This window comes from Piliocolobus tephrosceles, chromosome X, assembly GCF_002776525.5.
Source record: "Piliocolobus tephrosceles isolate RC106 chromosome X, ASM277652v3, whole genome shotgun sequence".
NCBI classification, from domain to species: Eukaryota; Metazoa; Chordata; class Mammalia; order Primates; family Cercopithecidae; genus Piliocolobus; species Piliocolobus tephrosceles.
Genome location: NC_045455.1, coordinates 91,491,633 through 91,512,828, shown reverse-complemented (window position 1 = coordinate 91,512,828; position 21,196 = coordinate 91,491,633). Strand labels below are relative to the sequence as shown.

Below are 21,196 nucleotides of genomic sequence, written 5' to 3'. Positions count from 1 at the left end.
AGCTACTCAGGAGGCTGAGGAAGGAGAATTGCTTGAACCCAGGAGGCAGAGGTTGCAGTGAGCCAATATTGCGCCATTGCACTCTAGCCTAGGAGTCAGAGCAAGACGCTATCTCAAAACAACAACAGAAACACTATCAAAAAGAAAAAATTCTTTTGTATTATCTTCTAAAATTTAAAGCTTTACTTTCCACATCTTGGTCTTTAACTCTATTTTTTGTGTGCAGTGTGATACAGAGGTCCATTTTTTTTCCATATAGATGATCAATCACTACAACACCATTTAAAAAAATTGTTCCTCCTTCACCCAATGATCTACAGTGTCACTCAACCTATATTCAAGAGTCTATTAATTTGCTGAGTCTGCCTTTGGGCTCTTGCTCCTGTTCCACTGCTATCTGTGCATCCCCACGCCAGTGTTAGACTGTCTTCATTCCTGCAGCTTTATCTGAATCCTGAGTGGTCAAGTCCACCAACCTGCTCTTGGGAATGTTATATATGTTTGATGAATGAACTGACAAACAAATGAAGAAATGCAGAAGTTTCTAAGTAGGAAGAGTAGGCTATTTGTACAAATCTAAACAAACTCTCAGACACTTTTTTTAAAAGGCAAGCCTTAAAATAATGTTTTTTTTTTTTTTCTCTAAACATAGCTATGCTTCTTTTAAAGACCTCTTAAAACAGTTTACACAAAGAGCAGGCGATGGCTACCGAAAATGAATTGTGGAGCTAATCCCAGTAAAGAGATACATCTTTCTATTTTCTCAAAAGGAAATAGGACAAGGCACATGGACTTAGCATCACTCTTCCTTTCAAATTAAGTGATTCATGGATTGTTGATTCAGAATTTGCTTGCCACTAATACTTCATCTTAGTATGTTGAATGATTACAGAGAAGAAATCTGGATGGTAAGGAAGTTGAGTTTTCTTTTAAAGAGAGACATAGTGACTTTATTACAAGACCTATGATAAAAAAGGGCAGAGGGCAAGCAACTCAGTCAAATTGAAGTTTTGCAGCTTTGGCAAGCATCCCAGTTTTCCTAATGTTAGTCTTCCTAGGACTTTACTACTTACTGGTCATGAAGTTGAACTCATATCCACAAAGAGTATAAGATGAGAACAAAAACATACAAGCCCAAAAGCAGGTGAATCAGGCAATGCTCTGTGAACTCAAAAATGCTAGTAAAATCTAGGCAATTGCTATTATTTATTCCATGAATAAATAGTTAGATTATGCTTATCACTATAAATTTTCACTAATACAGTTAATCAAGAGCTCGGCAGTAGAAAGTATTAGAACAGTAAATTACAGGTAAGATTAAAAATAGTTAGTATGACTGACATTATATACCTGTAGCAGATAATTAAGGTTCTAAGCCAATCGAAAACTAATGACAAGAGGTATTATGAAGATAAAATACCCTGTTGATTCACTTGTCTGGTAAACATGATCTTTTCCCATGCATATTTGAACATTAGGAACTGAAGATTTAGTGGACAGTTGTAGTTTACTGATTAACTTAACCTCTTAGCACAACGAATTCTGCTATCCAATATTCTGCTTTTTATAGTTTACAAAACACTTTCAAGTTAGCTCTCTTCCTGTTAGACCAACTAGGCTAGAAGGACATAAACCTGAACCTACTGGTAGTTATCAAACCATCTGGTCTGGGGAGACTGCCAGAGAATGAAAGGAACCAGAAAAACACAGAGCTGAGAAGTGGAAAGAGCGAGAAACATTTCTAACAATATTGTGGGAGACCTAAATCCAACTTACTTGAAACACCCCATGCCCCTGCACCTTTCAGTTATAAGACTCAATAAATTCCCTTTTCTGTTTAAGTCCGTGTGAGCTGCGTTTCTATCACCTGCACCTGAGAAAGGCCTGGGTGACGTGAAGTCAGTCACATAACCGCACCGAGAATCACATGTTAACGGCACTAGGAGTCACGGTGTTCAGCTGCTCCTTACAGGAGGAGCCTTTGAGTGATGAAAAAAGCCTGTTTGTTTTGAACCCCAACACAATCACTTAACTACCTAGACGATCTCAGACAGGACATAATTGTGTGTATGTGCCTCCAAATGAGCTCCAAATACTAGGATATTATTTAATGCATACGGTTATTTTGAGAGCTAAATCAGAGATCTTTTCCCAAAGGAATAAAATAGAGTCTGGCGCCTAGAATCCAAAAAAGGGTAACATTACTCCTGCTCTCTCTCCTGACAAGGTGCCCAAGAAGATAAGATATGTAAAGCACCTATTATAATTCCTGGTACAATGTAAGATACTCAATACACGTTAATTCTCTTAGCAATGATAATGATTCAGGATTGGTAATCACATTCATCACTATTTTTCACATTATAGAAAAATAACTAAAAAGAAGAATATAGACCAACTCCAGTGGCCTTTTTAACCCCCACATTTCCAGAAAGGTAGAAAAACACTGCTAGAGGGCAGAAAATAAGAACATATATATGGGTATTTGGAAATATTAAATAAGCCAGGCAATTTCCAGCATTTGCGCCATGTGAAGCCTCAACATAAATGTACGGATTTCAAGTTCTCCAAAGGGGAAGGTAATCACAAGCTACAGAAGTACTAGCAGAACCACTCAGAACACACAACAGAAGCCAAATGCTGGACTCACAGTATTTGGAACGTATGGTAGGCCATAGAATTTCTCTTGTGTTTCCTTGAGAATGTCTGTGGTTGAATTCCTCAGGGGATGCTTCCCATGGTAGATTTGATCCAGAGTGGCATAAAAGACCTAGATAGATAAAAACATGTACTTAGTTTTGGTCATCCATCCTCACATCAAGATGTGGTAGACCAAAGATGCTATAAGTGCACCAGAACAACAGTTACCAATCACAGTTTAAAACAGTCACAAAAATAAACGTATATGGTTTGAAATGTATTTCATACCACATTTAAGACCATACTAAAGATTAAAAGGAATAAATATTTTAATATTTAATGTAAATATTTTAATAAATATTTCATAAATATTAAAGAATTTTGAACCATACCCATAAGATACTCTTTATGTACAATGTGGCAAATTAAATATGTGACATGGGAATTTTGCCAAAATACATGTAGACAGAAATGTACAAAACCAGTTACAACTTTTGACCCGCTGGATCTAACAAATTCTGTTTGGTTTCCTCCTGGAATCCTGATATATCTTAAATGAGAGAAATGAAATGGTCAGAATTCTAGTTTTGTGATGAAAGGTAAAAGAAAATTAAATAGGTGTGGTGGGAGTAGAGAAAGAAATAGCAACGCAGCATCTGGTGAGTAGAGATGTATCGAAGAATTCTGATGCAGCTGTTGGAGAGGTTGGAACTAGACTCCCACACCTGGTGTCAGGAAGTACAAAGGAAGCAGCTGCTGTATAGGGAGGGCTCCGCTAGATGACCAGGGGAAAAGCAGCGCTCTCCTCTGAGTAGAGGATACAGGCCATTGAAACACAGTGGGAGAAGAGAGCATTAAGGAGAGTTTGGACATGGAATCTGCTGTTTACAAAGTACTCAAAACTAAATTGTGCAAAGAAATCTAAAATAAACATAAAGCATTTTTTCACCTCAACATTTGACTCAAATATTGTTTCTGAACACTGACTTGAATATTTGACTTCATGCAGGCAAGTAGAAAATGCTTTATTTTAAAGGACAAATTTTGACATGCAATTATGCTTCTGATATGTATCTTTGTGATTCAGAAATGGGATTTGCAGAGAATGTGCAGCTGTTGACTTGAAAGAAGTGAGGATTAGTTTGGTTAAAAGAAAAAATTTAAATGATCTCTAGCTTCTGGCTGCATCCAGATATAGAATTATGGTTCTAAATTATAAAGTTAAGTTTAAACCTTCCCTAGAAAAATACAGACATTTCCTAAATATAAATATTGCTTTCTTCTAACTGGTAATCTAAATATATAGCTAAATATAGCTCTTTCAATTCTACATTTTATAATAAGTAACAATGCATAAAGATAATCAGAGAGACCAAAATTACTCAATGCCTTACCTATATTCTAACAGAGTAAATTATCAGGAACTGAAACTCTTACATTCTAACCTCAACTGAGGTGTTATTTTGCCCCAATGTATAAATAAATCAGAATTCAGAAGTTTCATTTCTTCAATTATGCCTTTTACAAATGATATAAACATGGGGTAACTTTTTGGAATTATAAAAACAGAGCAAAAATAAATTAAATATGAAAACAGAGTAAAATAAGTTAAATGTGCATTATTTTTATGTTTATTTGCTGATAAACTAAACAATTCCAAAGAGATGAGCCTATCTACCCACCCAGGGAGTCATGCATTCCTGGGACCAAGAAACTTACTAAGCCACGCAAAAATAAAGAGCCTATTTTTAAAACAGTAATTTTAAAAAATGCAGTTTTAAAAACACTGTTTATGTCCCCACGGAAAGTTGAGACAATTCACTTCCTTTCTACCTTTGTCTGTCTCCACTGTCCAAGTGTAATATAAAAGCTGAACCCTGGCAGCTCCTCTACCAGGACTTTGTCTCTCTCTGTCTCTAGGGGGCTATTGTTTTTGGAGGGAGGAGTAGGGAAAGGTTGGTTTTCCATTTTAAAAGAAAATTATTAGAACAATATTTCAAGAAGAAAGCCACAAAACAGACTTTTAAAAGCCAGGCCTTCTACTAAAGATACCAGCAAATCAAGACTTTTGCCAGTCAAGTAATGTTAATTTTAAAAATAATTCAGAAATCCTTTAAAAATTATATTGATATGAATAGATACTGAATAAGGTAAAGCAAATATAGATTCATGGTTTTGTCTATATAATAAATTTCCTTCATTGAAACATGTATTTCATGTTTCAAGGTACAGAAAAACAGAGCACATTCATTACCTTCTAGGGACTGAATTTTACAAAACCATAAAGCAATTAAATAGTGGTTACTTTGTTAAACAGGTAACTGAATCATCATAAAGTGAATATTGCCTAAGATGAAAGATGGGTGTTTAGGGTGTTTACATAACTCTCAAGATCTGAAGAGGAGTGAGACTTCTATAAACAATCTCAGTCATTACAAACATCTACATACACATCTGGTGTCATGCAGACCTGGCATCCAGATGGTTCATGAACGTTTTCTAGTCTTCATCTCGAAACCTGGGAAGTTGGTTTTGAATATTATCTAAAACTAACAGCAATTACTATCTAAACTTCAAACCTAAAAAGGCAAAAATTTTTAAAAGATACAGAATGAATAAACATACATACATATATATATAAAATTAAGTTTGAGCCTTAATTTAGCTGGTAAAATGTGTGATTTAGAAGAAGTCATGTAATTTTTCTAAGCTTTCATTTTTTCCCAACTGAAAATGGGAAACAGTCTTTTTTTTTTTTGAGACAGAGTCTTGCTCTGTTGCCTAGGCTGGAGTGCAGTGGCAAGATCTCGGCTCACGGCAACCTCCACCTCCCAGGTTCAAGCAATTCTCCTGCCTCAGCCTCCTGAGTAGCTGGGATTACAAGCATGCACCACCATGCCCAGCTAATTTTTGTATTTTTAGTAGAGACGGGGTTTCACAGTGTTGGTCAGGCTGGTCTCGAACTCCTGACCTCGCGATCCACCCACCTCGGCCTCCCAAAGTGCTGGGATTACAGGTGTGAGCCACCGTGCCTGGCCAGGAAATAATTTTATTCAATGCCTACTTCATAAGGGCAGTGTGAGGATTAAATGAGTCAATTTTGGTCAAGTTCTTTGAACTCAGATGAAAGATGTTTTAGAAGCATAATTATTATAATAAATAGGTATCATTGGCAAGAATTTAAAGTTAGATATGTATTTGGGATAATGACTCCGGAAAACTTCAGAACAAAGATACATACATACCTGAAGTTGCATATCAGCCGCAGCACAAACCTTTTTAGATTCACAAAGACGAGACACCATAGTTTTTGGCAGTGGCTTGATAAAACAAAAGAATACATTTGTGAATAAACTGCTTAATAAGTCACTGCACTATGTACACAATACTTACGAGTCAGGAAATTTAAAAACAACATAAAATGTAAAATGAGTAATAGAATTTCATTATAGTTTAAAAATAATAACTTTAAATATTTTAGTTGGCAAGACAACATGAATAAAGACATTCTGTTTAATTTCAAAAAGTGGTAATTGTCAAATAAGGGTTTGTACATGAAAATACAGGATTATGTGGAACTAAGACTTAGCGCCGATCTTTAAAAATGTATTTAAAACCTCAAAGGGAATATGTTTTCTGTTCCTTTGCTATCAGTGAGTGCCTGTTCAAACACTCTCTTGACTCAAGTGCATATAATAACTGACAATAGGACTAAAAGATGAAAATGTCAAGAAATAATGGTAATTCATGGTGTCAGCCAGTGTTAAAGCTAAACTGACATCCTAACAAATAGTCATAATAATGAACTGCAGATTATTTTCTTTTCCAACCTAAAAGAACTGTAGAGTTTGGACACTTCATGTCCCTGTGTGATTTAAGACTTTCTTTTTGAGATGAATTAGGCCTAACCCCGTAACATACAGATCCTCTTAGAAATAAATTAATAATGTAGTTGAACAAGAACTTTGCTCAATCTTACTCTACTTTAAAATAATTCATACTTATGTTTATTAAATAAAGATATTGATTTACAACCCAATTAAGCTAAAGGCCCCTCTAAAGAGAAACACATTATATAAAGACCAATGGTAAGTTACTCAGTGGTATGGTCGTATAAATTAACCACCTGTGAATGAGAATGTGGGCTGTCTGCTGGAAGCGGAAACTAGCCACTGCTTTGTAGGAGTCTACTCCCAGTGCCTGGAGCCGGCAGACACTCAGGACAGATTGGTGAAGGAATGAACTAACAGAAGAACTGCTAGGAAATGGCTTCTTAAGCAAAAGACAGAATCTGCTGACTGCTCAGATGACAAACCTACAGCCTTGTTCTCTTTCCATTTGGCAGCAAGCGAAGTAAACTAGGCAGAAAAGACAATTTTTTTGTAACGCGCTGAGACACAGATGGGAGTAAGCTACATGGTGTGAATTCTGGTACAGGTCGCAGGCCTGGGGCTTTCTAACACCAGGGGCACTCATCTTGTATCAAATAATATTTCCTCAAACAGGAGTTTTAAAAGTCAGGATTTAGTTAAGTCATATCCACCAACAGATTGCGTCAAAATGTTCACACTTTTTTTTTTTTTTTTTTTTTTGAGACAGAGTCTCGCTCTGTCGCCCAGGCTGGAGTGCAGTGGCCGGATCTCAGCTCACTGCAAGCTCCGCCTCCTGGGTTCCCGCCATTCTCCTGCCTCAGCCTCCCGAGGAGCTGGGACTACAGGCGCCGCCACCTCGCCCGGCTAGTTTTTTGTATTTTTAGTAGAGGCGGGGTTTCACCGTGTTAGCCAGGATGGTCTCGATCTCCTGACCTCGTGATCCGCCCGTCTCAGCCTCCCAAAGTGCTGGGATTACAGGCTTGAGCCACTGCGCCTGGCTCACACTTCTTTAAACTTTACGTTGTATCTTTATTTTATGTCGTGGACAGGATTTATGCTACATTTAAAAGATCTTTCGTGCTTCACCAAGTTTTAATAATTTTTACAAAAAAAAAAGGCCGGGCGCGGTGGCTCACGCCTGTAATCCCAGCACTTTGGGAGGCCGAGATGGGCGGATCACGAGGTCAGGAGATCGAGATCATCCTGGCTAATACGGTGAAACCCCGTCTCTACTAAAAAATACAAAAAACTAGCCGGGCGAGGTGGCGGCGCCTGTAGTCCCAGCTACTCGGGAGGCTGAGGCAGGAGAATGTGTAAACCCGGGAGGCGGAGCTTGCAGTGAGCTGAGATCCGGCCACTGCACTCCAGCCTGGGCGACAGAGCGAGACTCCGTCTCAAAAAAAAAAAAAAAAAAAAAGTATATGTGGAAGGATGACACTGAAACCACCTTTGCAGAATTGTAAGTAATAAGAGAAGTCTAACATGACTGACTCCATCCTGCTTCTAACCTCTCAGGCTACATTGTCTTGAGCTTATTCTAGTGCGGAGGCCAAGATAACTGTAAGAAAAAATTGGTTTACAGTTAAACTTTGAGGCTAGAAAACCTGACCTTCCTGCTTGTTTGGGGACTGAAGCCACATTCCTAAGGCTGGATTCGAATTATGGTGGGGCCTGGACTTCGTTCGCTACACACTTAAACAATCACGGGCCACTGCTAAGCTTGCTTTTCTCTAAGTTGCTCAGTACCAGAGTCACACAGCCAGAGGCTCACTTAACTAACACGCATGAAGACTACGAGCTGTGACAGTATTTCCTCACTTAACTAACACGCATGAAGACCATGTAAGCAAGCACTGTATTAGGCACAAGGGGCACAAACAGTGGGCAACAGCGGGCGTCTGCCCCCAAAACTTCTCAGCTAGCGTTCTCCACATAAGCACCAATTCCCCAGTTACTAACCGGAAACCGGGCCGGGAAGAAAAGGCCTGTAGGACGATACGTGAGCTGTGGCCTTGAAAGGCTTGATGGACGTACGAGTGAGATTTGCAGAATGAATAGGTGTTAACTAGACAAAAGAAAGATGGGTGGGAAGGGGAAAGCAGCATTTCAGGCAGAAGAAACAGCACATGCAAAGCGTAGGAAAGAACAGCGCTGTTGGCAGAAGGCAGAAGCCAGCAGAGGACGGAAAGGAGGTCCCCATTGAAGAAGCTGGGAAGCTGAGCCACGCCGGGTCCCATCTCCACCCTGAGAAATAAAATAAAAATTCTGAGCCCCTAACCGACTGAACAGACCCTCTGTTGGCCAAAGGGACCCCAGAGAAACCCTGGAAACTGAGTTCCAGACCATGACGGCATGGGCAGTTGGTCGCGCCTCGCTCTCCCCCTCCCTCGCTCACTGTCATGAGGCTTTCTTCCCTACCAGCAAACCAGACACTGCCTCTAAAAATATATATATATATACGTATAACCAGACGCTGCCTCTAAAAATATATATATATACGTATAACCAGACGCTGCCTCTAAAAATATATATATATACGTGTTTAGAAAAAAACAAAACATGCTACCACTGAGAAAACTGAGTAAAAGGGACATAGGACCTGTCTGCATTTTTGTTTTTGCAACTTTCTGTGAATCTATAACTATTTCAAAATAAAAAGTTAAGTACTGCAATTATATATTCAGTGTCTACTATATATTGTAATACAAAGAACATTCACTTGTAAAGAGACACGTAAGTAGAGAATAAGTACAATCCTAGTAGAATAGTTCAGAGGACAGAATCATTAACTCATCAAATCACAAATAAAAAATACACTTACACTGTGTGTGCTTTTTACAAAAAAGTAAATGTTCTTTTTTAAAAAACCTAGTTTGATTGTTAGTCAACTGGAATAAATGTATTAATTGAAATGAAGTTAAATGCTTATTCTGTTAGAAAATACTTGCTTTTCAAAAAATAACACATTTGAAAAAATAAATACCATACAAACTGATTTTCTTTTAAAGTTATATGTAAAGTTATTTTTTAAAAATAAACAATGTCTCAAAATTAAAACTGAAACTTAAAAATGTTTCCTGGTCAAGATTTTCTTCTGTAAATATTGCTTTGCCAGTCGCGGCCATGATAACCAATACTGAATTACAGTGTTCCCTGGTATATATACGTGGGGGAACTGGTTCTGGGACCCCCTAAGGATACCAAGATCTGTAGCTGCGCAACTGCCTGCTGGGAAATGATATGGTATTTGCATACAACCTATGCACATCCTCCTGTATCCTTGAAATCACCTCATGTGTGTCAATAGTTGTTATAGTGTTTGTTTTAGAAAATAATGACAAGAAAAAAAGTCTGTACATGTTTAAAGACACAACCATCCATTTTTCTTCCCCCAATATATATACATATAAATACACATTTATGTGTATATATATATATATATATATATAAAAAAAATATACCTATCTCTCTCAGAAGTAGGGTCTCACTGTGTTGCTCAGGCTGGAGCTCAGTGGCACAATCATAACCCACTGCGTCCTCGAACTCCTGGGCTCAAAGGTCCTCCCACCTCAGCCAAGACCTCGAGGAGCTAAGAGTACAGGCAAGAGCCACTGTGTCCGGCCCCCAAATCATTTCGATCTGCTGTTGGCTGAATCCACAGATGCGGAACCCACAGATACAGAAGGTTGACTGTAATTCAATTTTGCTGTAATTCCAAAAGCAATTAAGTCTACAGGGCAGCACAGATGTTTAATATGATTGTCTCCTAAACACAAGAGTCTCACATCTGCTACACTTAAAGAAACAGAATTAACGTATCTAAGCTGACAGGTAATGAGCAACTATGTATAAATGAAAATGCATTTAGAACACCTAAGCCTTGAATATCATGATGATGTTCATTATATTGAACGGGAAAATTTACCAAACTTGGAGGCATTAGAAGTAACGTTCACCATATTATCAGCTGCATGTTTCACCAGATACTATTTCAATTTCCATAATTTCCAAGGCAGAAAATACTCCCTTCCACCGACCTTTAACTCTCCTATCTCAACACTGACATGTCATTTCTCAATTCTTCTGAGGATATGGACACGACATACTTATTAAAAATTAAGAAGTTCCGACCAGCATACTAAGAATGCTATAAATCAAGAATGTTTATGTTAGCTAATTATGGTAAAGAACAACTATGCAAGAAACGTCAGGACTGGAGAGCTCTTTTGGGCTTTCAGGCTGTTTCTAGCAATCTAACTCCTGACCACTGAAACGGCTGCTTCACAATATCCAATTAATCCAGAAATACCATTCATTCCATGAACTTAACCCATTACAGTAGAATGGAGAGCGCGACCTGCCTTAACACCAAAATCTACCTGCATTTCAAACTCCCATGATTGCGCTTCACTGTAGCACAGCAGGAGCATCAGATACAACTGAGTTTGAATCCCAACTGTGCTACTTTCCAGCTGAGTGGCATGGATGCTGGGCAACTCACTGAACTTTGTGAAGCCACATTTTCCTCAACTGCAAAATGTTGATATTATCTTTTCATAGGATGAGAATCAAGCAAGATAATGTGTTTGAAAATTTGAATATGTCAGGTTTAGCATAGATAGTGAATAAATGGTAGCTGGTGTACTTTACTACTGCTGCACTACATAATACAATAATCACTGACCTGGACAAACTTTGTTTACATTTTACTGTTTTATCTATGTATTCTGCAAATGTGGTCTGTTTCAGATTTATAAGTTCTCAGAAGACAGGAATTATAGCTAAACAATTTTCTCTGTAGCACCTAACAATCGAGTTATAAATAAGGAATGTACTTTCATAGTTTCCTGATTATTTTCTTTCTTTTTTTTTTTTTTTTTTTTGAGACAGAGTCTCACCCTGTAGCCTAAGCTGGAGTGCAGTGGTGCAGTCTTGGCTCACTGCAACCTCTGCCTCCCAGGTTCAAGTGATTCCTCCCACCTCGGCTTCCCAAGTAGCTGGCATTACAAGCATGTACCACCATGCCTAATGTTTGTATAGTAGAGATGGGGTTTTGCCATGTTGGCCGAGCTGGTCTCGAACTCCTGACCTCAGGAGATTCACTTGTCTAGGATTCCCAAACTGTTGGGAGTACAGGCATGAGCCACTGTGCCAGGTCCCTTTGTTTTTTTTGTTTTTTTTTTTCATTTATAAAATAGCCGATCATCTTTAACCCAAAATGTATGCCTCGTCAAATTACCCGGCTTTAGAAAAGGATGCTTTCTCCAACCTGGTAATTAATTTAAGGTTTACAAAAAAACCCCACAATGAAATAGAGTAATGTGCTACTAATCTATTAATATCTTTGATATTTCAGTATCTGCCACAAAACTTAGTCATTAACTCACTGTTTGAAAATATTTTCTCTCACCTTAAGTAGAACTGGCTATCTTATCAAACAGTGTGTCAGTTTTTCATCTGCAGGTTCTAGCTCATATTTAGAAAATACTGGTACTAATCAGAAAATCTCATGCTGTAAGTCTAGATAGTTCAGAATTGCATAGCTTTGAACGAAAAGTCTACCGTAATTATTACTTCTGTTTGTAACGTCTTTTCTGCCCGGTTCGTTTAAGGTTTTCTCTTTATCTTTGGTTTCCAGCAGTTTGACAACAATGTATCCAGGTATATTCTTTTATTATTTATCCTGCTTGGGATTCTGGAAGTTTCTTGGAGCTCTGGTGTGCTTTTCGTTATTTTTGGCAAGTTCTCAGTTATTATGACATCAAATATTTCTCTGGCTTGTTACTGCTCTCTTTTCCTTTCGGGAACGTGAACTGCATGTATGTTACGCGGGCTGGTATTGTCCCAGAGTTCTTGGATGCTTGGTTTTGTTTTTGTTTCCCATCCCCTACTCCTTTCCCCTCTCTGTATTTCAGTTTAAATAATTTCTACTGACCTAACCTATCTTTAAATTCAGTGATTCCTTCCCCAGCTTCATCGAGCGTACGGATGAGCTTCTCAAAGGAATTCTTCGTATGTGGTATCATGGCTTTATTTCCTGCACTTGCATTTGACTGTGTCTTGTAGTTTCCACTTCTCCCTATCTGTTCATACATGTTATCCATGTTTTCCATCTTATCCTTTAATGGTTAAGTTCCTGACAGACAGTGACTTTGAAGTTATTCTAGTTGTTAGTTATTTTCAAGTCCCTGAGTTTGCTTTTATTGACTGCTTTATCTTGGAGCAGAGAGTCAGGATTTTCTGTTATTCCTGCAGCAACAGCCAATCACTTCCTACAACATGGAGGAGGCCTGTCTGCTTTCCCACCCTGCTCTCAAGAGCACTCAGAGGAGGCCGACAGAAAACAGCCCATAAGTGAACACTAACTCTGCTAAGTTAAGTGAATGCTAACTCCTCCAGCATCAGGGCCTCAGGTACTCCAGACTGATACTCCAGTCTACACCGGGTCTCTAACCATCTGCTAAAGTGTTACTGATCTCTTCGTAACCCCTCGTATGGCAGTCAGCCTTTCCAAACATGATCCGCCACAGGTGAGCCATCTGTATCTCTCTGGGTTTAGACACCTCCAGGGCCCTGAGACCTCACCTTCCCTATGAGCTTGGGAAAAGTTAGCATTCTACCTGCCTTTTCCTGTAGGAAGGCTGGTTGCCAGCAGGGCTCTTTCGAGCTTTCTGCAGCCTACGTGGATGGGCAAATTCCAAACAGTTCAGACTTTCATTAAGTAACATCATTTGGGCTTAGCCTCCAAAGGAGAAAAACCAAACCAAACCAAATACAAAGGCAGAAAAGCTTTACAAAAGGTGAAATCCTTTTAAGTCAGGAATTAGACATCATCAGAGACTATCATGAAGAGACCTGTAAAGCTTTGGCACGTATGATAGACAGCATAGCTGAGTACTGTCTCAAGCAGTTGGGTCAGTCGAGTGAGAATCCCCCTTTCCCCATCTTAGTAATTTTTTATCCTCCAACTCCCTCCACTCGCTCGCTTCTTGGCTATAAATCTCCACTTTTCCTTGTATTTGGAGTTGAGCAGAATCTCTCCCCCACTACCAAACCTTACTGCAGTAGCCCCCCCCCGATATAGTCTGCCTTACTGTTCTTCAATAACTTTCATGAGTACTTTTTCCTGTAACAAGAACAACAATAAAACATCATCCTCTGCTCTCAAAAGCATTAAAATTCCGATACCTGCATCACAAGAAGGTGGAGCGTGTGATGCATGCTGCAGGTGTGTAACTTCGGGCTTGCTGATTCACTTTCAATTTGGTTTTGTACCCCTCAAAATTTGATCCTGTGACTAAGGTATGCTGCCCCTTGATGGCAAAGGCACTTCCATCCAAAATTTGTTTGACTGATACTTCGACAAGTTCCCCCACAAAAGGATCAGTAAACATTCAGTGTTTACTGAATGAACACTTAATAAAACAATAAAACATTCAGTGAATATAATTTATATATTTAATACACAATTAGTATAAGATTGATACATAAGGAAGTTAGATAAAGAAAAATGAAATCAGAAAAATAAAATGAGGTCAGAACTGAGGTTAGGCACATTAAAACATGTTTCCTGTAATTCCATGTCATTTTCCCAGTTGGGCCATACATTTAGTTCTGGGTTTTGCAGTGGGCTAAGCAGTGTTAAAAGGAAAACTTTGGACAAATTAAATGTAACAGAGTTTGGCTAGGCGCAGTGGCTTACTCCTGTAATTCCAGCACTTTGGAAGGCTGAGGCAGGCTGATCATTTGAGGTCAGGAGTTCGAGGCCAGTCTGGCCAACATGATGAAACTCTGTATATACTTAAAAAAAAGAAAAAAAAATTAGCCGGGCTTGGTGGCGGGCGCCTGTAATCCCAGCTACTCAGGAGGCTGAGGCATGAGAATCACTGGAACATGGGAGGTAGAGGATGCAGTGCGCCAAGATCGCACCACTGCACTCCAGCCTGGGTGACAGAGCGAGACTCTGCCTCAAAAAAAAATGAATGAATAAATAAATAAATAAATACATAAATTTAACAGAGTTAAGCAGAGCAAAGGACACTTTGAAAATTGGGCAGTCCTTGGAGCCACAATAGGTTCAGAGAGACTCAGGAGCTGCCATATAGTCTGACAATATTTATGGACAGAAAAAGGAAAATGACCTACAGAAAACAGATGTGAGGTACAGAAACAGCTGGGTTGGTTACAGCTCGCATTTGCCTTATTTGAACAAGGTTTGAACAGCCTGTGATTTGCTGAAACTCTGTGATTGGTACAAGGGTAGGTTACAGGCTGTTTATACCTCTAGTGAGGTTAGAGTTCATTCTGTATGGAGAAATCTTTAAGCCTAATTTAAAACACGTAAGGCAGCTTTAGGCTAAATGTAACAGCGGAGAAGGAAATTCAGTGATATGCCTCATTCTAATTCCTGTGAGTACTGGTCTAGATCCCTTACCTGAAATTCCATAATCCATAAAGATCTGAAGACTGGAAACTTCTCATAAATTTGACCAAAAAAACATTAGATGGCAAGACCTGACATGGGCAAATGTGAAGTTTGTAAAGCATTTATCTTTTAAAAATATTTACCCTTACACACTGTGAATATGCAGAAATATGAACGTGTTTCACTACTGGGTATTTTACCAGAACTAGCTAGGTTTATTCATTCCTTTTAATTCAATATCGACAGTATACAGTTAAACAAAAATTATGGGAGGCCATTGTTTTACATGGAGCTCCTACACTAGGCCCCAACAGACAAAAACAAACCAAATGGAGTCACTCATGCTCAATGCCACACAATCAAACCGCAGTTTTAGAGAAGCGGATAGATCCCATACAGTGCAGTGTTTCCTGAAAACAGGAGATCGCAGTCTAGCTGAGTCGCTGTAATACGGAAGCTCCCTTTGTTTTAACGCTTACAAAAGAGGAACCTGATGCTAATCAACCGGCTTTTTTTTCTAGTGTTCTCACCTTATAAAACCTTGTTCTCACCTTATAAAACCCACTGTTCTGCTATGGCCCAGGGGGAGCTTTCATTCTATTTTGTAGAATAGAGGCTGCCCAATTCATGAACCACATATAAAAGTAAAATAGATCTATAACCAAATTTGCTGTAATTTTTTCTTTGATAAACCATATCAATTTTCTAAAAATCCAGAAAATTCTGAATTCCAAAACATCTAAACCCAAAGTTTTAGATACAGAACTATAAATCTCTATGTGTTATGTATTTGGTCCAAAATAGAGCATAAATTCTCCACTTTTTATTAAAATAAAAAAAAAAAAAAAAAAAAAAAACAGAAAAAAAAGCCAGATATGGTGGCTCACACCTGTGATCCCAGCACTTTGGGAGGCCAAGGCCGGTGGTTCACCTGAAGTCAGGAGTTTGAGACCAGCCTTGCCAGCATGGTGAAACCCCATCTCTACTAGAAATACAAAAATTAGCCAGGTGTGGTGGCATGCACCTGTAATCCCAGCTACTTGGGAGGCTGAGGAAGGAGAACTGCTTGAACCCAGGAGGCAGAGGTTGCAGTGAGCCGAGATTGCGTCACTGCACTCCAGCCTGGGTGACAAGAGGGAGACTCCATCTCAAAAAAAAAAAAAAGAAAAAAAACCTCTTTTCATTCCAAGTGTTTCACACACAGTATATTGTACATGTCTTCCCAAAGAGGTTTAGAGATGTGTCATTTAAAAAGTGGGTTAAGTGTAAGAAACTCTTTGAGCACTCTTAAATTTGTATCTATAGCATCCTGTTGAGTGAAGCTACTTGGCCTTCACTTGACGTTGTCCAACTCTCGTGCTTGTGTTGACTGAACAGAGGCCCTGCCTGAGGTAGAAGAGCCAACAATAAAAGCAGGTCAGACTATCTAGGAGATTCACTCAAGTAAACACCTTTCTTGGGGATTCCAGTTGTTAGCATATTAAATTATATGTAGTCCTCCTTTACATATAGAAACCCACTTAATGCTACATCCATTTTCCAAAATTCTTTGAGCATAGACCACCTATTCCCTCCACCCCATACATCTTTTATAATCAGGTGATTTAATATGTAGAACACTGGTTAGAAAATGACTTGGTAAAGCAATTAAATGTAAACTTTCATTAATAAAAGAAATAATTCTTATAAATAAAACATCTTAACAAAATAAAGGAATAAATACAGCTGTTATTCTGCCTATCGTATGTTTCTTTCCAGTCTTACATTTACACCCACTTTATTAGAAAGCTCCTCTTCAGCTCTTCTCCATTGCACCTGGCTCTGCCTCTCCCAGGCCAGCACAGCCCCCAGGCATTCTGGGAACTTGTCAGCAGGGTGTCCTGCCGCTCTGGCGCCTGAGCCAGTTCCACTGCGCCATCAGAGTGTGCATTTCTACGAAATGCAAGTTGATGGAGCTCATGAAAGCACACTAATTTGCCTTTCTTTATGGCCAGGGAAAAAATGGATAGAGCACAGAAGATGCCATATGTTCTGGTCTCTTCAATGCATTAGCAGATCCACAAAACTCCTTCTGATTTCTCTGCTCCAAAACAGAAGAAAAATAGCCAGCATCCAACACTGCCTCCACACCGAAAAACGCCAAATAATACCAACCGCAAGCTCCACATTTCCCTCCTGCAACACCTTCTTTTTCCACAGTAAAGAGGGAGATTTCCACTCTGTCATTTTTTCAAGTATCACCTATCAACTATTATTTTTATGGAGACATTTTATTGAAATACAATAGTAAATCTAGTTATACCCTCAATAAAGCTTTGCAATCTGCAACCTTTACAAACTCTTACTATAGAGTTGTTCAGAAACAGTTTTCTTAAAAATCTGTATCCCTTAACAAAGGCAGACTACTTTAAACATGGCTTGAGAATTTATGTTAATGTGAATTTATTTCAAAGTAATTTTTCTGAGTGAACTTTATACTTCAGATAATTTATGCCCCTTCCTAGTTTCTTTTATAAAAATATCTGCAGATTTTTTTTGTCACTATAGAATCCCACCGATTCCAAATGAGCCCTGGATTGAAGCTGGCTGCCGCCTGTGCTTACTAAATGGGCTGTCAGAGAAGACAGAGCAGGAAAAGCAGGTAAGACTTGTCACAGAGACTCTCTGGGCTCATCTTCACCGAGCACCCCACCTTGTGCAAGGCATCCTACTAAGTAGTTGGGTAATACACAATGAATCTCACCTGATCCTGCTACCTGGAACCAGAAAAGGAATGTACAACCTGCAGTATCTGAGGGGGGTTGGTTCCAGGACCTTCCTCCAAGAACAAAATCCATTCATGTTCAAGTCCCTGGTATAAAACAGTAGTGTATTTGCATATAACCTATGATGTACATCCTCTTAAATACTTTAAATCATGTCTAGACTACTTGTAATACCTAATACAAAGTAGCTATGTAAATACTTGTTACACTGTAGTGCTTTCTTATTTGCATTTTAATAATTGTGTTGTTATTAGTACTATTTTTTTCCAAGTATTTTTGACCCATGGTGAGTTGACCATGTGGACACAGAAGAGCCAAACGTATTTCAGAATTAATAAAGCATGGGAAAATGCACCAAGAGCCACAAAAGAGGTGCAGATAAAGCAATAAAGGAATTGGGAAAAGAGTAATCATTTACAGTGTTGGAAAGGCAATTACCCTAACAATAAATGGTGCCATTTGTACTACCGTAACACTGGTATTTCAAATGCAGAGATCAAACATCGTGGGTGTTTTTTTAAAATAGGAAAATGGTAGAAATGTTGTTTCTACAATTGGAATATAATATGCCAATAATTAACTACAGTGACCTAATGTGCTTACTGTAATAATCCAACCTGAATTTTTCCACAATTACCACTGTATTTAAAAGAGTAATTCCTGTGTGTATTTCTAAAAACTCAAGATTTGACTATATGACTACAATAAGAGAATGCAGCCTGTCTAATATGCCAAAGTTGCCTATAAACTAAAAAGAACTGACTTAAGCCCTGGAGTGGTTGCCTCACATTACCCCACCCCACAAGGCTGTACTACGGTTGGGTAACGAAATGCTCCTATTTTGAGCATTTAGCTAACTGATTCATCCTATTCCCATGATGCATCCAATGGTTTAAACGTAAGATTTCTAGAGCCCCAACTAGACTCTGTGAGACACAATCAGCCATTGCTGTGTGAAAGGTCCTGTTAAAGGACACTAGGGAGTGGGGGCCCCATCCTCTTTGTGTACCCAAACACACAGCTGTGCAGGAGAGGACTCCAGTGCTCACTTCTTCTGCTGTTTGTTAATGCCAGAACACATTTACGGCCAGAAAGGGAAAATGAAAGACTATAAAACCGGCCTCCTTCTTATACTAAGAAGATAAAAGTCTGTGCCTTGCTCAGAATTGTAACTTTTCTTTTTTTTTTTTTCCTAAATGTGGATTGTAAGAACAGTAATTACCCAACTATGTGAAGCCCAAAGAAAGTAGAGACCAGCAGCATCTGGGCACTTCTTTTTTTTTTTTTTTGAGACGGAATCTGACTCTGTCACCCAGGCTGGAGTGCAGTGGCACAATCTCGGTTCACTGCAAGCTGTGCTGAGCGCTTCTTGGAAATACAGAATCCTGAACCCACTTCACACCCATTAAATCAAAATCTGCATTTTATCCAGATCCCCAGGTGATTTTGTGTTAAAGTTTGAGATACCTGACTTAGAAAAAAACAGTCATCACAATGACTTGAAAAATAAAGATGAGCAGATTTAAATTGTTCTAATTTTACAAGCAGAAAAATGGTCCATAAGGAGGTAGCACTGTCTGAAGGACAGAGCCTTGGGTCTGAGTTAGGCATCCTGTGTTTTCTATGGCTACTCTTTTGCCTCTTAGCCTAAAGAAATCTCAGAGTATCCTATTTTCTCATTTGTAAAATGAGGATAAAAATACCTCTGCCACAAAATTAGTATGAAGATTCAATAAGGTGACAATTAGTCAATGAACTTCTAAAACGTATTAACTAAATGGAAGAAATTCAGGTCCCTGCATCTGAAACATCTGACTTTCTCAATGCTGTCACAGCTTGGGTGACCACACATGGAGGTGGGCATGACAGTCCTAGGTTACAACTGCTAGCTTGGTGTGATCAATAATAGCACTCCCTTCTTTCTTAACAGCATTTTGGAGCTAGGCATGGGGGCTCACGCCCATAATCCCTGCATTTTGGAAAGCCAAAGCTGGAGGACTGCTTGAGGCTGAATGTTCGAGAACAGGCTGGGCAACAGAGTGAGATACCATCTCTACAAAAAAATTTAAAATTAGCTGGGCATGATGGTAGGCCCTGTAGTCCTAGCTACTTGGGAGGCTGAGGCAAGAGGACTGCTTCAGCCCAAGAATTTGAGGTTTCAGGGAGCTGTGATTGCACCACTGCCCTCTAGGCTGGGCGACAGAGTGAGACCCTGTCCCTCTCATCAAAAAAGAGTTTGGCTTTGACAATAGATCGTATTGTCACCCTACTGATAACTAACTTACTGAGTGCTTCATATGAGCCAAACACTGCATTAGTTGTCCACAGCCTATGCTATACTGCCTTACCAAAGAGAGGAAGGTGTCAACTGTATTCTGGGGATAAACAAAAGTGGCAGTGTTTGTTGACCATGCATAGGAACAAAAATATTTTTAAAAATAGCTTTCCTATTATATGAAGCTAGCACAGCATTTTGGAATGATTCTAGAAATAACACCAAAAAATACAAATGTTTGGCAAACTTAGTTATCACCTGAATTCTCTGAATATTCTGTCATGAGCTTATTGTAAGCATGTAGTCTCATAAACTTGCTAAGTATTCTCTAACATTTCACAATCTCACTAGTCTAATTTAAATAACATTACATTAAAAGTTTGGTATCAAATTCTTACAGAGCTAAGTCACTGTGATAAAATACCTTGTTTTACTTATGACCATTGCGAAAACGTACCACGGTGAGAAGCTGTATACATATTAACAATTAAGACAGTCTCTGGTACAAGTCTTTGTTATTGTAATAATTCAACTCATCCTAAGCAGAGAACTCCTATCGCTGATGTCCCCCCTGGGCACATGAGAGGTCTAATGACAGAAAACTTGTTGAAACAAAGTCATCCAAAACAAGAAAATACTTCAGAGGCATAAAACCGGGCTGCCAAGCAGCCGCCTGATTTCCCAGCTGATCCCACCCCACCCCAAGCTGTGTGTCACGGCACTACATTCCCTCACGTGTCTATAATGGAAAAACAACTGGATTGCGTGTCTCAACTAGCTTGTTTTGATATAACCAGTAATCCAGATGGCACATAATCAATAAAATAAAAATGCTGGCTAGGCCCAAGGAGACAAAATCTTAAGCCTAAATCCACAGGAAATACTACTTTTCACTTAATTTTTAAGTAGTGTTTTCTAACAAACTAAATAAGATGATCTAACATTTTAAAAACCTTTAAAAATGCTTACACTTTATCACAGACCCCACCGATGGCTTCAAGAAACATAGGTCAGATGGCTTTGAGTTTTGCAGGGTTCAACACTAAACATTTTAATGTGTGATAGGGATCAAACTTCCATTTTTTCTAAGACTATGCCAATAACACTGTGTTTTACAGTTTGCGTCCATTATTAAATTTGTCCGAAAGTTTTGAGGCAGGTATGGAGGCTTGTTAAATTTTAATTTTGAAATATTTATTCCATTTATTTTACATAAAGG

General features: G+C 38.8%; 1 protein-coding gene across 2 annotated transcripts in view; it reads right to left on the bottom strand.

The window, feature by feature from the left end:
- The window catches only part of MIPEP (mitochondrial intermediate peptidase), a 152,327-nt gene that overhangs the window by 68,820 nt on the left and 62,311 nt on the right, over window positions 1-21,196 (bottom strand). For both annotated transcript variants that reach the window (XM_026454224.1, XM_026454225.1), the window contains exons 15-16: window positions 5,886-5,960; window positions 2,651-2,770 (exon numbers count right to left, since the gene is read on the bottom strand). In XM_026454224.1, coding sequence (XP_026310009.1) covers window positions 2,651-2,770; window positions 5,886-5,960 — 195 coding nt within the window. The remainder of the gene's footprint in view (window positions 1-2,650; window positions 2,771-5,885; window positions 5,961-21,196) is intronic.